This window comes from Callorhinchus milii, unplaced genomic scaffold (genome assembly GCF_018977255.1).
Source record: "Callorhinchus milii isolate IMCB2004 unplaced genomic scaffold, IMCB_Cmil_1.0 Scaffold21, whole genome shotgun sequence".
Taxonomy (NCBI): Eukaryota; Metazoa; Chordata; class Chondrichthyes; order Chimaeriformes; family Callorhinchidae; genus Callorhinchus; species Callorhinchus milii.
Genome location: NW_024704762.1, coordinates 8,120,099 through 8,135,569, shown reverse-complemented (window position 1 = coordinate 8,135,569; position 15,471 = coordinate 8,120,099). Strand labels below are relative to the sequence as shown.

The 15,471-nt window shown below is 46.1% G+C and overlaps 1 protein-coding gene across 9 annotated transcripts in view; it reads left to right on the top strand.

Moving 5' to 3' along the window:
* gatad2ab (GATA zinc finger domain containing 2Ab) overlaps nt 1–15,471 on the top strand; it is a 44,361-nt gene that overhangs the window by 8,418 nt on the left and 20,472 nt on the right. For 5 of the 9 annotated variants that reach the window (XM_042342622.1, XM_042342624.1, XM_042342623.1 and 2 more), the window contains exons 1-2: nt 4,512–4,648; nt 11,536–11,601. In XM_042342622.1, the coding sequence (XP_042198556.1) occupies nt 11,580–11,601 (22 nt within the window). In that variant the 5' untranslated portion in view covers nt 4,512–4,648; nt 11,536–11,579. Of the gene's footprint in view, nt 1–4,510; nt 4,649–11,535; nt 11,602–15,471 lie in introns of those variants that run through there. The other 4 variants (XM_042342628.1, XM_042342625.1, XM_042342626.1 and 1 more) reach the window with 4 other exon arrangements.

The following is a 15,471-nucleotide window of genomic DNA, read 5'->3' as shown; positions in this document are numbered from 1 at the left end:
CTCAGATAGGGGTAAACTAGGGAGCGCTGGATGTTGGATATTGAAGCGCTTCGATATGTCTCAATGACGTGGTAAAGCGCTATATCAATTGCAAGGATTATTATATTAGCTAGGCTTCCCGCACCTGATCGTTGAACAGTGACTAAATGGAAGGGCTGTGTTTTGAGGATGTAGGGTCAGGACTGGACAGAAAATAACCACTTTAATAACCTGCCGAAACTCATTGCCAAGGCTCACAAATGAATAACAGCCGCTCACTTCAACAAGGTGTTGAAGGTTCCCCGTGGACCCAGTAAACTAAAAAGGAGCCATGTGTATTCTCGATTTATAAAGGCAGAAAATAATTCATACCAGTTGAATTTTTTTTAACGGAAAGGGCTAAAGTAATTTAGTATGAACTCGCTCAGGGAGTGGCTGTATTTCCACCTTTGCCCCACTGCCATTGCTTCCTCCTTCACCTCTCCAGGGTGGGGCGGCTTTAGCCCCAGCTGTCAGTGTTGCTCCGTCAGTGCAGAACGGCGACGTCAGGGTGGGTCTAGTCTTGTTCTGCGTCTCCGCCTCCCGAGGGGACTTTCACCGAGCTAGATAAAAAAATGAAGTTACCAGGAAACAAAAGATAAGCCTTTGATCAGAATCCTCTGAGGGGTGAGCGCTTCATTCTGAGTGGGAAAACTGGAAGATTTAATTAATATGCATTTTTAACAAACAGTGAAATGTGCAGATATTGGTTGCCTGCAGCTTCTTCAGTGCAAACTAAAATCAATGATGTTGAATTGTTTTCTCTTTCAACCCCCACCCCCTGCTTAGCTTTTTCTTTGTAATGTTTTATGCTTAGAGACATCGTAACGACGTTATAAAGCACTACATCAAATGCAAGGAGTATTGTTATTCCTTCACCTGTTACACTGTTCCTAGCACCTTGGAGGGGCTTGCTCAGCCCTGTGGTCTGAGATTAGTGCTGTGATGGGAATAAGTCTTCAAGAGGTAATAATACTAATCCTTGCATTTGTTGGTGAGGTGGAGAGGAAAAATAATTTCCAGTTCACATTCTGAGAGCTTTGCTTTGCCTGTCAATTTGTATATTGAGGCAATTGGAAATCCACACCTTTTGTTATCTTTGGATCGATTAGAAAACGGCAAGCTCTCTCTCTCTCCTATTTTTACCATTCTCTCTCTCTCTTTTCTCTAGCCGCTAATGGTTTATTGAACATCTCGTTGGATTCTAGGATTTAAAATGGACATTTCTGGAAGATTTCAGGCACTACATTTGATCTCAGTGTCCTTAGTAGAAAGAGGAACAATATCAGATAGGGTTCTTGATTCTGATCACAGCCAGTGACTCTAATGGAAAGCATGGCCTTATATCGGGACATCAAGGAGAATAGGATTTATTATGATGCCTCTTTTTTCTCTCTCCCCCGCCCCCACCCCCTCCCTCCGCTCCCCAGTCCAAAGAACCTGCTAGCACTAACTATGAGGGTTCATAGATAGCCTCTTGGGTGAGGTATCGGGCTGGTTAGAGTTAATGTGACTACCCCAAAAGGAGTCTGTGTCTTCAGCAAAGGAGAGAAATGGATTTAAAATCCAGACAGTTGGCCCTTTAAGAAATTTAGGTTCACTTTTATAGTAACACCAAATGCTAAAGGGTTACAATTAGCCCTTGAGCTAGTGTCTTTTAGTAAACAAGTGTTTAGCATTGTGAACTTTGGGAGCTGTGTACAAGTGGATCTTTTTGATGAGGTGCGGGGTTAGGGAGTGGAGGATATCTACATCCTGGTGCCTTTGTCCTCCCTCCCTCATTCCCATGATTCTGAGGCTGACTTGGTCAGGCCGTGTCTGACAGCAAAGCATCGATTAAAATTGCTGCTACAACAACAACTTGGATTTTATAGCGCCCTCCATGCAGGGCGGCGTCTCCTAGCGCTGTGCCACAAAATGGTAGGGTGCGGAGCATCTTTTTCATAACTTTCATTCACCACTGTCGATTCCAGAGTGGGGGATGAGAAGACATTTAGTTTGCAGGGTTGTAATGTGGGGGGGGGGCTTCCAAGCATCTGGGTCCTACTCTTCTGCTTGGTATGCAAATCATGGAAAGGGAAATAAAGAATGAAAGATTAAATGACCTAGGAGAGACATTTGAACTATCATTTCCTGTAGTGACCTCATTACTAGGGAGTGGTCCATGTCCACAGTTTAATGTCTCCTGGGTAAGTTCCATTCTGCGTTCATTGTGATTCTTCAGGGCTCAGAGATGAGGGAATCTTGATTCCAAACGTAAGCAAGGGCAGGACGATAGTGAACCCAGTGATTTTTAACAGGATTTGCCCCTGCATTTTTATGCAGTGAGAATTCCTATCAAACTTTCTTGATGGATGAAATTAAGTGGTGAGTCTTGTGTTGGCCACTCGTGTAAACGTCTTCTGGCTGGATGCCTTAACAGTATGAGAAGCGTGTTAGCACAGCGGTCCAAAGCTGCAGGGTGTTTGTGGATAGAGAACAAGAACTAGACCATCAGGGAAAAAAGTCGATTCTTTAATGGGTTTAAAAAGTGGTTAGGATGGCTCTGTTGGTAGAAACATTGCCCAGGGTAGATCAAGGCCCTGTTCCTGGATTCGGCCAAGTTTGCTCATCTCAGCCGGGGGGCTGGGTGACAATGGCTAAGTGAGGTCTTTACCACTGGGGTCAGGCCCCTGGGGTGGAAAACCAATAAGCGGTTTCCAGTCCAGATTACTGGTGCCCTATCCCCTACTGGAAAGTGGTAGTGGGTGTTGAGGGAGGACAGAATAGGGCTCTGCACTGAATCCTGTCTGTTATGTAACCTTGATGCTCACAGCCCAGGTTTGCCCATGAAGACTGCCTGCTCATTTTGGTTAGGCTCCAGTTGGCATTTGGGCATTCTCATACCAATGTGAGTTGTCCCTTTCAAGAGGGCGACAACACTCCAGCAGTTACCCCAATGCACACTTTTGAGGTCCCCGGGCCTTGGCTCTTGCCAACCTGCGCCTAATACTTTCCGGAATTAGGTAAGCAGGATGCATCCCTCCAGGGAGAGAGTGCGCATTCCATTCCAACAATCTATCTCTGGAATTTCCATGTGTAGGTGGGATTCATGGAATTCTCAGTTTGGTTTGGATACTCTTTGAGCACAGTGAGTTAGTATGCAGCAGGTAGGAAGGCTAATAGCATGTTAGCGTTTTTTACAAAGGGGTTAGAGTAGAAGAGTAGGGAAGTCTTACTGCAATTGTATAGGGCCTTGGGGAGACCACACCTGGAATATTGTGTGCAGTTTTGGTCTCCTTATCTAAGAAAGGATATACTCGCCTTAGCGGGGGTGGTAGGTTTAGTGGCGCCTTAGTGGTAGGTTCACCAGTTTGGTTCCTGGGATGAGGGGGTTGACCTACGAGGAGAGGTTGAGTAGACTAGGCCTATAGTCTCTAGAATATAGAAGAATTAGAGGTGATCTTATAGAAACCTATACAATTCTTAAGGGTCTTGACAGGGTAGATAGTGTGAGATTGTTTTTTCCCTGGTTGGAGAATCTAAAACTAGGGGTCCTAGTCTCAGGATTGAAGGTCAGCCCTTTAGAACTGAGTTGAGAAAACATTTCTTCACTCAGAGGGAGGTGAATTTATGGAATTCTCTACCCCAGAATGCTGTAGATGCTCAGTTATTGAACATATTCAAGAGTGAGATCGATAGATTTTTTAAAAAACTACAACAACAAAATTATATTTATAGAGTGCCTTTCATGTCGGGGGGATGTCTCAAGGCCTTGGACAGTCAGGGGTCAGGACCTGAGCATGGGGGAGAGGTGGGGTAGGGGTGAGGAAAGATAGAAGGGTGGGAGGGTGACTGAAGGCACGACTGAAAAGGAGGGTCTTGAGACCGGCCTTGAAGGAGGCACGGAAGGAAGTGAGGCGAAGGGACTGTGGGATGGCGTTCCGGAGTGTGGGGGCAGAGAGGCTGAAAGCCCGGCCACCGATGGTAGGGCGGGAGACATGGAGCAGGCCGGAGTGGAGGTGGTGTGAAAGTTAGGGTCTGAACCAGTCAAGGACAGAACCTTGAAGGTTGAGGTGGGAAAGGGATTAAGGGATATGGGGAGAGGGCGGGCAAATGGAATTAGGTGAGAAGATCGCGTGCGCTCTTATTAAATGGCAGGGCAGGCTCGAGGGGCCGAATGGCCTGCTCCTGTTTCTTACGTTCTTCTTTGACGGGTTTTCTGCACGTGTCAAGATGCCTGACTGACCAAAAGAAAGAGGGCCACCGGAATGGCGTGGGGGTGGAGAAGGGGGTCGGGGAGGGTTAGGGTAAAGAGAGAGAGAGAGACGACACAGGATTAAAAAAAAAGTAAGAGAGAGAGCCTTTTTTTTTAATATAACACGTGTCACAAAGCACCACTTGACCTGGACACCAAGGCAGGGAGGGAGGGAGGGGTGCGCTGCCCCTTTAAGAGCGGGGAAGGGAGGAGCGTGGGGTGGAGTGGGGGGGGGGAGTGGGCGGAGGCTGCGCATGCGCGCGCCGCTCCATGTGAAGGCTGGTCGGTCGGCGGCCGGCGCCGGGGCTCCTTCCTGCCGGCTCCCGAACAGCGGCCAGAGAGCCGCGAGCGCAGCCCCCGCCCCGACTTCCCGAAGCCCCGCACCCGCCGCCGGTGAGTTTGCGCCTTCCTTTTGGGGGGGAAATCGCCGACTTTTATTAAACTCTTAAAGGGACACCCACCCCCTCTCTCTCTCTCTCTCCCACCCCCCCCCCCCCCCTCTCTCCTTCCCAAGAGCGTCCGCCCCAGTCTGTGAGTAGGTTTACGTGTTGAGCAATCTCCCCCCCACCCCGTGCGGTGGGGCTAATCGCCCTAAACCTGGGAGCCAAAGCTTCTTCAGATGCTGTAAAGTAGCCTCTTAAAAGGTTTCAAGGCAGTTTCTCTTCTCTTTCACCCCCCCCCCCCCCCCCCCAGAGACTTGGCCACGCTCCCAGTGTTGAGGGTTGGGGTGTGTGTATGTGTGTGTGTGTGTGTGGTGTCCTTTTTGAGCCCCATTCGTGGCACTTAACCTTGCTGCCAGCCAGAGCTCTCTGCGTGTCAGAATAAGAGTCTCCTTCCATCCCTCTCTCTCTCTCTCTCTCTTTCTCTCACTGACTCTCTCGGTCCTTTGGGCTATTGCAAAGGGAGGCAGACAGCACACTGCTGTGTACAGCTGGAGCCAGATAACAGGGACGAGAATGTTTGCCATTATCATTTTTAGGATAATACATAATCGACTCCCTCCCTCCCATCCCATCCCTTGAATGAAACACAGCTTATTAATGTTACGGAGTGGTTGGACATGGGTTCAAGGTTTAGATACAAATGCAACTGTTTTAGTTTAGGATTAGCATTTCTTGGGGATTGGCCAGATGGACAACCGTGGACTCCTCCGATCTTGTGCATTCCTGTGTCGAATGCAAATTTTATCATCGTGGGAATTCAAAATACTTTGGCCATAGTTGAAATCTTGTTCTAATTTTCTTCCCTTGATTATTGACTCTTGTGTGGGGAGGAGCGAGGGAAGAGAGAAGAAGGAATATAATAATCCTTGCCTTTGATATATCGCCTTATCACATCTTCGAGACGTCTCAAAGCGCTTCACAGAATATACCGCAAAGTGAATTAACTGTATAACATGATTATTGGTGTAATGCTCCTGTGAAAAGGATGCACCTTAATCTGTCAAGTTTTTTTTTAAGTGGTTTGGGTCTGTAGTTTCTTTGAGTGTTGATGCATTTTTTTAAAAAAAATCTTTATTCCACCTTACTAAGGCTGGACAATAAGACGTACATGTCGGCCTCCAGCACTGTTGGTCAATGTCAGTTTCTTTACTCTTGTCCATTTGGTGTAGCACCAAAGGACAAGAATCTACCCTATGGCACGTCCCGTTGTTGTACAGTGGGAGGTGAGGGAGCCTGTAATGCGCTGTTGCTTTTCAAAGTACAACAGAACAGGAATGATTCAGGGCTCTATAGATGCCTCGGTCAATGAGATCACTTCTCCCTCTCTCTCCACCCCCCCCCACCCCCCCAGCAACCCAGTGCAGAGCTGAGATATGCAGACCAGGAAGGTTTGATTTCTCCTCCTTCTCCCCCACCCCCCCACACACACACACAAACACTCCTGTCTCTACTGAGTTTGAGTTTATTTGGAGAAATACAATTTGGCTTCCAAAACGGGGAGGGGGAAATTAGACTGGATGACTGATCACTATCCAGTGACTTCTGCAGGGATTGTTGTGTTGGCTGAGGATATGGTTCAAGCTCAATTGTAATTCTTTCTCCACTTTCTGTTCCTCCCCACCACACAAACACCTTTCAAAATTGGGTTAACTAACAGTCTAGGGCAGATTTGCCGCTTGGGAAAGATACCTGAGGGTGTTTAATGCTTATGGAACAGTACTCTTGTGAGTTGGCATCTTCAGAGAGGATGGGGGAGGGGGGCGAAAGAAAGTGAATGATTTGCATTACATTCTGTGTGATTTATTAACTCCAGAACAGGATGTAGAACTTCAATCTCGATCCCAGCGTTTCAATTAATGTCCAGCGAATATGCAAGAAATGCTTAATTGTCTTTCGCTTGATTCCTGCACCCGGCTGTCTGGGTGTGAACAGTAATTCACCATCACACACATTGCTCCTGTGCAGTTACAAAAGAGCATTTGGAAGCAATGCAGATTTTTTTCACCCACATCGTTAGTTTTGCATCTAAAGTATTTTTCTACAATTTTTTTAAAATCTGACTGATAATCTTCCTCTTGTTTGCTCCCATAATTGACTCACAGAAGATATACTTCTGCACTATATGAGCTGTGGAGAGATGGAGAGTAGAAGATGGGTGTTTCCAGAGGTAGAGAGTAATAAGTGAGCAGAAAAATTAATGAGATTGATTTGTGGGTCTGTAATTATTATTATTATTATTATTGTGGGTCTGTAATTGGGCAGCTCTACAGCATTCCTAGCAAGTTATGAGCTCTATACCTCTATCGAATGGGTGCGTTGTAGTGCGAATGGGGGAGAGGAAGAGAAAAATATATTTTTTTAAACTATGTCTGGGGAATTAAGTAAAACTGCATCAATGTTTTGGTAACATTTCAGGCTTAATTTCACTTGTGTGAACCTAATTTCTCTTGGCCTGTAGCACTCTGGAATTCTGGGTCTTGTGAAGCCGATTGTACTGTGCAGTTGTCAGAGCCATTGCTCAGATTGGAATTGAGTCGATCGAGTCCCGCAGATTCGAAAGATCCCGGGTTTGATCCCAGGCCTGTGCTGAATGAACTGATGTCAACCGGGAAAGCATTGGATGAATTTCAGTGAGGCTGTTGATGTATCCCTGGATGTACTGATGGAGAATCCAAGTATTCACAATCGCAAATGAAATTGGCTGTCGCGTTTTGCTCCCCAAATATATAGTCGATTCGTTTTACAGTATATTCTGTGAAGTGCTTTGAGACGTCTCAAAGACGTGCTAAGCCGTTACATCAAATGCAACAATTATTATTGTGATTTCCTTTTGGAATATGTATGTATGAATGTTAATGAGTGTAGGTTGTAGGTTTGTTTGGGCATTGCTGTGGTACGGCCACTTACTTCTTCAACCCTTGCAATCAAGAGTTGCTGTTTTTTTAATCTCCCTCCCCACCAACACTCACAACCATTCTCTTCTTCCCTTCCCTCTCTACCCCCCCCCCCCCCCCCCCCCCAACCCATACAGGCACATCAGTGCTCAGTATCTAACCTTATAAGTGGAAAAAAATCCAAATTCTAAACAATTTACATTTATAGAGTGCCTTTCACGCCTCAAAGCACTTGTTGGGCACCCAAATTTGGGGGGTGGAGGCCGAAGAGGGTGGGAAGGAGAAAGATGACCAAAAGTGCAGTCAACCCGACTGAGAAAATAGTAAAGTGAATGGGATCTTATCCACAACCCTCTGAAAAAATGCTTCTTTACTGTTCCTTTGGTACTCACCCTCAAAACTCCTTCAGCTTTCTTCCCTGCTCAGTGATCAACATTATTGTTTGTGAATGCGTTTGGCTTCTGCTTGTGATTGTGGCAAACCAACGAGCTGTCCAAGTCTGTGCAGAGATCGTGTGCCGATCACTATTGTGTCTGGCTTTAGAATTTAAAGTAGGAAGAGATGGCAAAGGCTTTAGGCAAAATAAAGTGTTGCTTCTTTGAAGAAAATCTATTTCCTGAACGTAAGATGCAATTTAGCCTCTCAGTTTACAGAATTTCTATAAAATCACTATCACTGCAAAATTCTAAACTCTTTTCAAAAAATCTTAACTAACCTTGTGCAGTGCTGGCGCTATAGCTTGTGAAGGGCTCGATGCAGCCATTTTGTTTGCTTTGTCAGAAGGCCTGGTCTGTTAATCTATTAGACTAATGAAGAGTGAACAGCAAATGATTTTACCCACTAATTTTTACCCCTCTTACTTTACATGTCTCCTGAATTAATCATTGCAAACATTCAAGTGTTGTGATGTACAGAGATCTAATGTTAGGAAGAGGTGGGATCTGGTAAGATCCCATTGGGATCTCTTCGATTTGTCTTCCCCCCTTCCCCCCCCCACCCTGCCCTTACCTGAGTGGGCTATCTTCATATGTGAACCCCACCTGTATATGTCAGGAGGGATATTTAATCATAGAAGGCAAGTGGGATTTGCAACTGAGCTTGACCAAGGTTCACGTGTGCCTCTCCAATGAAGGTGTCTGTTTAGTGATTAGAAGTGGAACCCAGACTATTTCTCCCCCACCTCCAAATCTGGGGTCTTGACTGAGATCATAGTGATTAAAAGGTACAAGTGTTGATTTGTACAGAAGTTTTGCTCTTTACAAGCAAGGTCCTGCATTGCAAGAGAAAACTTGGACATTTAATTTTGCGAAGTGGTTTGTTGCTTCGTTTGGGCTGTGTCCTTTTCGTCGAGACGGTGGTTGCCCCTTTAAAATGTGTGGCGTTGAACAGAACAGTACATGTACTGTGTGGCTATCTGATATTCAGCTGCAGGGAGGAACATATGGCACAGAAGGTCATGAAGGAAGATGCAGTAAAATGGCGTGCACTGAAAAAGCACAATCGTGTGAAATGGGGTACAGCAGCTTAGTACAGCAGTGTCTCCCTGTACGACATTCCTCAAACAGTTAACCGCCTCAGAAAAGGCCAGTTTAGTTTTGGAAATGATCGAAAACATGCTGATCTTCTTCAAAGAAGAAAGCTACTTAAAAGAAAATGCAGTGGTGACACAATTTTGGCTGTCCCTCCCTCAAACCCAGAACTTTTACTATCGCAGTTTTCTCTGCTTCCCCTCCTGAAGCCATTTTGACTTGCTGCCCCACCCCCCCATATTGGGTTACGATTCACCTGTGAATGGGGTAACCCTAACTTTTTACTGCAAGTGGCCACTATTCATCCATATGGGTTGCCGAGCTATTTGATGTGAAGGACACTGCAACCGAGTCTGATCCTGTCCTCACCTGGCATCCACGTTTGGTCCACAGATAGGGATCATGAACCAGGGTGATTTCCTCCCTAACTCTGTGTCTCTTTGGCCAATTGCAACCTCTACTACCACCCTCGTTTTGCTCACCTGTCTCAGCACAGATCCCAGAACCTATGGATCTTCTTCTGTCAGTTCCTCCCTGGATAAACTGTTTGATGAATCAGAGTACCTGTGTTCAAGTTTCTTTATATTCCTGTTCTTCTACCTCTCGGAGGAGGCTATGACTTCGTAACCTGGGAGATACATTACAAATTGTGGAGCAGAATTACACTAGTCGTGTTGTGTGCACTGGTGTCTGCTTCGCATGTGGAGTACGTGAGTAATGGTGCTCCCACGGCATACAAGTTGTGCTTAATTCAGGAGGGAAGGCTCCTCGTGCAAGTGAAGCTTGAGTTCATCCATAATCTGCATTGTGGCTATTGTATATGCTCAGCAGGAGCAGGCACTGACACACTGCAGGGTTCACCCAATGCAAATCAGACCCAGTACCGGCCCCCACCAGGCCTCCTCCATTGTAGCTAGTGAAATTTTCTGAATTGCAAGCTGTGTTTGGGGTGAGGCTGTATGACAGTATCCACAGGGACAGGAATCACCAGAAACTCTTGGGCTGGACTTTACACTGTATAGGATTCTCCTGCATTGTGATCTGTTTGTGGGAGTTATGGGCCAATGGGACAGATTAGAAGTGCTGTATATGTGGGAGTTATTGCTTATGCAAATTAGTTGCTGTATTTGCCTGCCTAGTGGTCAGCTCACCTCTAATCAAACTATGAAGCACTTCGATGTTTTGACATTAAAGCTGCTTATTTGTGTGTAAGTTGTTGAGTTTCTTCAATACATTTGCATTCAGATACTGTAAACTAGTTGCATTAAGCGATATTTCAGTTTTAATAAGAGTTTTACATAGAATTGCAAATTTTATTTTCGTCCAATGTATAGAGCAAGTGGCTGATTGGAATAATCTGTTTGTATCCCATCCGGGGTTTAATTGAATTTGGGGCCCACTTTACGTGGGATTCAGCAGTGAGATGATCCCAGTTTGCATCTTAAACAGCACTTCTTCATTGAGAAGATGTTGGAACTTACACTGACTTGCTGTCGCTGCTGCATCAGTGGCACATGGAGAGTCCATCTGTCTTTTATCCGAAGTTTCCAGAAGCATTTTTGATCCATTTTAGTTCTTGTTGTGCCCTGTCCCGAAGATGATGACTGATGCACTTTGGGCATTAGGTGCTGGCAATGATCTGAAACATTATCCATCTCTCATGTCTTGGCAGGCAGTGTGACTTTGGGGGGAGGGGGCTCGGTCATTGGAACCAAACCTGACCACATTATTACCTGACCTCCTGGTAATGGATTACTGGACAACAATCGGGAGCAGGAGCTTTTAGAAACATAGAAACAGGAGTAGACTATTCAGCCCCTCAAGCCTGTTCTGCCATATTATAAGATTATGGCTGATCTGTACCTCAAGCCCAGTTACCTGCTCTTGCCCCATATTTCTCAATGACCTAACAAATATCTATCTACTTTTGTTTTCTAAGCTGCCTTCTCCCAACCTTTCCTCCTTGCAGCAAACCCGGGAAGAGTGAGGCAGTTTAAAGTGCCAGGTGCCATTCCCACCACTCATACCGCTTGAACCAAGGAGGGTTATAATGTCAGCTTCCCAATGGGGTGATCTATCCAATATCACTGAGAGGTCTATCTCTTATTAGGGGATCGAGTGTTTGTTTGCCATTTGGGAGTAGCTTTACCAATCATGGCTTCCCATGACTGAACACTTCAGTGGCTGTTTAAGTATTAAAGGTCTTAAGTGTTAGAAAGTGACAGTTTTGGTGGTAAGTGCGGGTGAGGTGGAATATTGCAAGAAGTTGGCATTTCTAATAAGATCTGGAAGTTTCTACATTAAGTTCTGCAGGGGAAAATAAATGTACGGTTAACTTTTTCAGAGTACCTGTGATGCAGAAGTGCCAAACTACGCTTATCAAAAGGACTCATCTTATTTTCCTCCTTTAACAGGGAAACCAGTGACTGGCCTGGAAACGGTCTCTCCGGCTGAGGCGATGGCTCTTCAAGACTTGACAGGTAAATGTGGAATGACACAATGCATGTTTGGGAAGTGGTTAAGTGGGGGGTCACCAGTGTCAAGGATTTGAGATGGTGGTGATGGGATGGGATGGGGGGGTTGAGATGGGAATGGGATTTATCTGCTATAATGCTTCCAATCAGTTCGCCTCCTGATGCTCATTGTCCAATCTCGGTGCTGGGGGGAGTTTGACGACGAAGTGGCTTCAAGGCTGCTGCTGCTTTGAGACATGGCGGAAAGAAATTTTAACGCACGCTGAAATTTGTCTAAGCAATTGTGGGGATCATGACTCAAACCTCAAAGGAAGAGTGCGTAGAATTTATTTTAAGAGGGCTGTTGGGACGTGGAAGAATATGCTACCACAAACAGTGGTTTCAAGAACAGTTCAGAATGCTTTTTAAAATGGGAATTGGACAAACATTTGGCAAAGAAAAACGCATGAGGTTTTGGAAAAGGCGAATAAAAGGGTGGGTCGGATGGTTCTTACAGAGATTTGCCACTGACAATGATAGGCCAAAAGGCCTCCTTTTGTGCGGAAATATTCTGCGATTCTATGACGTGACCACTTGTGACAGCTCTGTCTTTGAGGAGTTAACTTCTTATCTCCAATGATCTATGCATTTAGTTCCTCTTTCTGTCTCACCCAAGCACACAAAGGTCACTGGCCGCTGATGCATGTGCCTAATGGAGCTGAAATTGACAGGTAGAGATGCTTGGGAGCAAGAGTTTGTGCAGATTTGAAGTTTGGGCCATGTTGTGGAGGGAAGAGTGGTTATCTGTCCATTTCGGAAGCCATTTTGATGAAACTTGTGGTTGAGGTGGGGAATATGGAGGGCGTCATGTGACGCTCGCTCGCTGGCTGGCTGTGTGCCAAACCACTTTGAAAGCTGAGTTGCACAGAATGTGGCATGTTCTTAAAGGGACACCGCTCCCATGGAAATGTCTGCTGACTACTTTTGTTTACCGACACAACTCGGGGCCACTTAAATCTGGCGACGGTCCATCAGCGAGACAATTTTAAGGTGACGAGGCTTTGCGACCCTGGCCCTTCCCTCCTTTTCCCGCAAGAATCTTGTCCGACGCACTCAAGGATGGTTGTTCTACTTGTAGTATTCTGCTAATTGATATTTTGTGTGTAATGCCATCTTGGTTTACCTTCTATTCGACCTGATTCAAGATTTACTGATTGGAACGCCACAAAACTTATGGTAAAATGAATTGGTAATTTATATTTAGACTAAGATGCCATCCTGGGTGGCATAATGGGTAAAACTAGCTCAGGGAGGCCTGTGTTTGATCGCCAGACCTGTGAAGAGTTGATCTCAGTCAGAACATTGTTTTTTGGGATATTGCAGAAGATGCCCCAGTTCCGTTGAAGCCTGGTGGCAATGGACATGTATGGTTGTTGGGTGGGGACAAGGCTTAAGAGTAATATACTGGTGGTTTCCTGGTAACCATTTGACTATATGCTGGTATCGGGAGGGATAGAGTAAGGGTTGCAGTGCATGCATGGATGGGCTGCATGTGAGTGTCTCATCATCTCTCTATCTCTTAAGGCTGTGTGTGTGTGCGCACATCTCTTGTGTTTTAAATCCCTTCATGCACTGGCCATGCTTGCGGTCATCCACCCCCGGCTCTGCCGCTGTCGAACGCTCTGAGGCGCTACCTGGGTGAGGGGTGCTCTATAAATGCAAGTTGCTATTTGTGTATCTTTAATGATCGCAGTCTGTCTTCTTGACGCGTGATGTGTCTGTGTTAGTCTGCTGGCTATGTGGGTGCATCTGTCTGCGTTGACCGTCTGTTTCTTAGCTGTGTGTGTGTGTGTGTCTCTCTTTCTCCCCCCCCCCCCCCCCCCATGGTTAGATGGTTGGCTGTTTCTGTGTGCCTGTGGGTCTGATCTCTCACCCCCCCTTCTCTCCCCCTGACCCCAGCTCGGGTCTGAAACGCTGTAAACTGTCCAGCGCCTTGGGACGTCCTCCTGACGTGACAGCGTAATCTTGTGGTTGGGTGCGAGCGCACGCGGACGCACGCACACATTCCCACTGTGTAGGTGGGTAAGCTGGCTCTAGCTGGGTGTGTTAGCTGTGGGTGTCTGCTGGGGTTAACGGCACACGGCTGTCGCCTGGAACCGGTTCAAACTGGTTTTCTGGAAAGTTCTTTGTGTCTCGCTTGGAATTTTGGGAAGGGTCATGTGAAGACCAGTGACGTCACGAGACCCAGAAGGACTCGGCCCCTTTTGTCACCAATATACAGGTAACTAAGCACAGAGGTCCCTATCCCCCACTTCCCCCGCCGCCCCCCCCCCTCACCATGTGTATTGACCAAACTCCAGGCCGATAAGGGGTTAACCGCACAGACACACTCCTGCCAGCAATGTCTGGGAATCAGGGGCGTCTCCTCAAGTAGTTACATCAGTGAGAAATCATTTTTAATATACAGTACCAGGTCTGCTTTGCATTTGTTACAATACAAACGTGCGTTTTTTCACAGTTCTTATAACGGTCCTTTATATCGTAAAATAAATATATATATATGTGTGTGTGTGTAAAAATGAGAACTTTGCTTCTTAAATGCTCATTCGCACCCGGGAACTATGGATTTCTGTCTGTCTCTGAAACCTCACATCTGATGGAAGTTTTTTTTTGCTCAGCTCTGGTATGAGCACAGGCATAACCATCACCCGCTGATTGAAATTGTCTCTCACTCAGGGGACCTGTTCTTTTTGATTTTTTTGTTGCATTTGTTTTTGTTATTCCGCAACTAAAGGGTGGGTGGTCCTGTTCTACTCTTTCTCTCTATTTACCTCTCCCTCTTCTTCCCACCCCCAATTCTTAAGATGACACAAGGAAAGGTCTGATACCTATTAGGGCCACACGTCTTTCCCCTTCTCCCTGCCCCCAATTCTCCCAGAGTAGTTAAGATCAGGAAGCTTGTTTGGGCAACCAGCGAAATTCTCTCAGACGCTGTCCACATGCTTTTGTCCTTACTGTAAAGCAAAAATCAAAGTCGTTTTGTTTTGTTGAATTATTCTGTCTTGTGCAATTGCAGAATTATAAAATTGTGACATTTGGTTACGTGCCGAAATGTATTTTTTATTTGAATATTGCTGCGGGCTAAAACTGTCGTCAGTGAATTTATGCTCTGCTGGGAAAGCTAATTGGAGCTGAAAGCGTGGCAGAAGCTGGGAACAAGTCGTGGAATGATTGGGGGAAACTCGTTGGCCATCCTGAAATGATTTGGCTCTGAACAGACAACCCTAGGCCCTGTTTGGGTTCTCTCTGTAAGCGCTGGGAAACCTTGGCTCAAATGAGGTATCCCTGAGCAGTGGGCTAAATGTGCCTGGCTGTGAACGGAGATGGTGGGGGGGACGGGTGGAGGGCGAGGGAATTGAACATCCCTGTAAGTCTTTGAGCTCAAAACTTTCTGTCCCCTGATTCTGCTATTCTACAGAGTGTCCCTAACCCTACAGAAAAGAGACTTAGAGTCCATCAGACAATACAGAAACAGTTACGAGCAGGAAACCCTGGACTGTTTAGTCCTGGAAATGGAGGTTTAACCTTTGACCCCTATTTGTTTTCCCCCCCCTTCCTCTCCCCCACCCCACCCCCCCCCCATACACACGCATTTTGACTGCTTTTCCCTTTTTCTCCCTGGGCAGTGCTTCCATAGAACAGTAACCTCGAGTACTTTGGCAAAGTAGCCATTATTGTGTGAGCTTTTATGATTTGAGGGGGAAGTATTCAGCTGTGATAGGCAAGATATAACCTGAGACCGAAATCCAGCCTAGGTTACTGAATAGTGATTAGCCCGAAGGGGGGAGGGGAAGAGTGAGCACGTCAGTTGATTTTTATCTTGCATAAACTGCGACT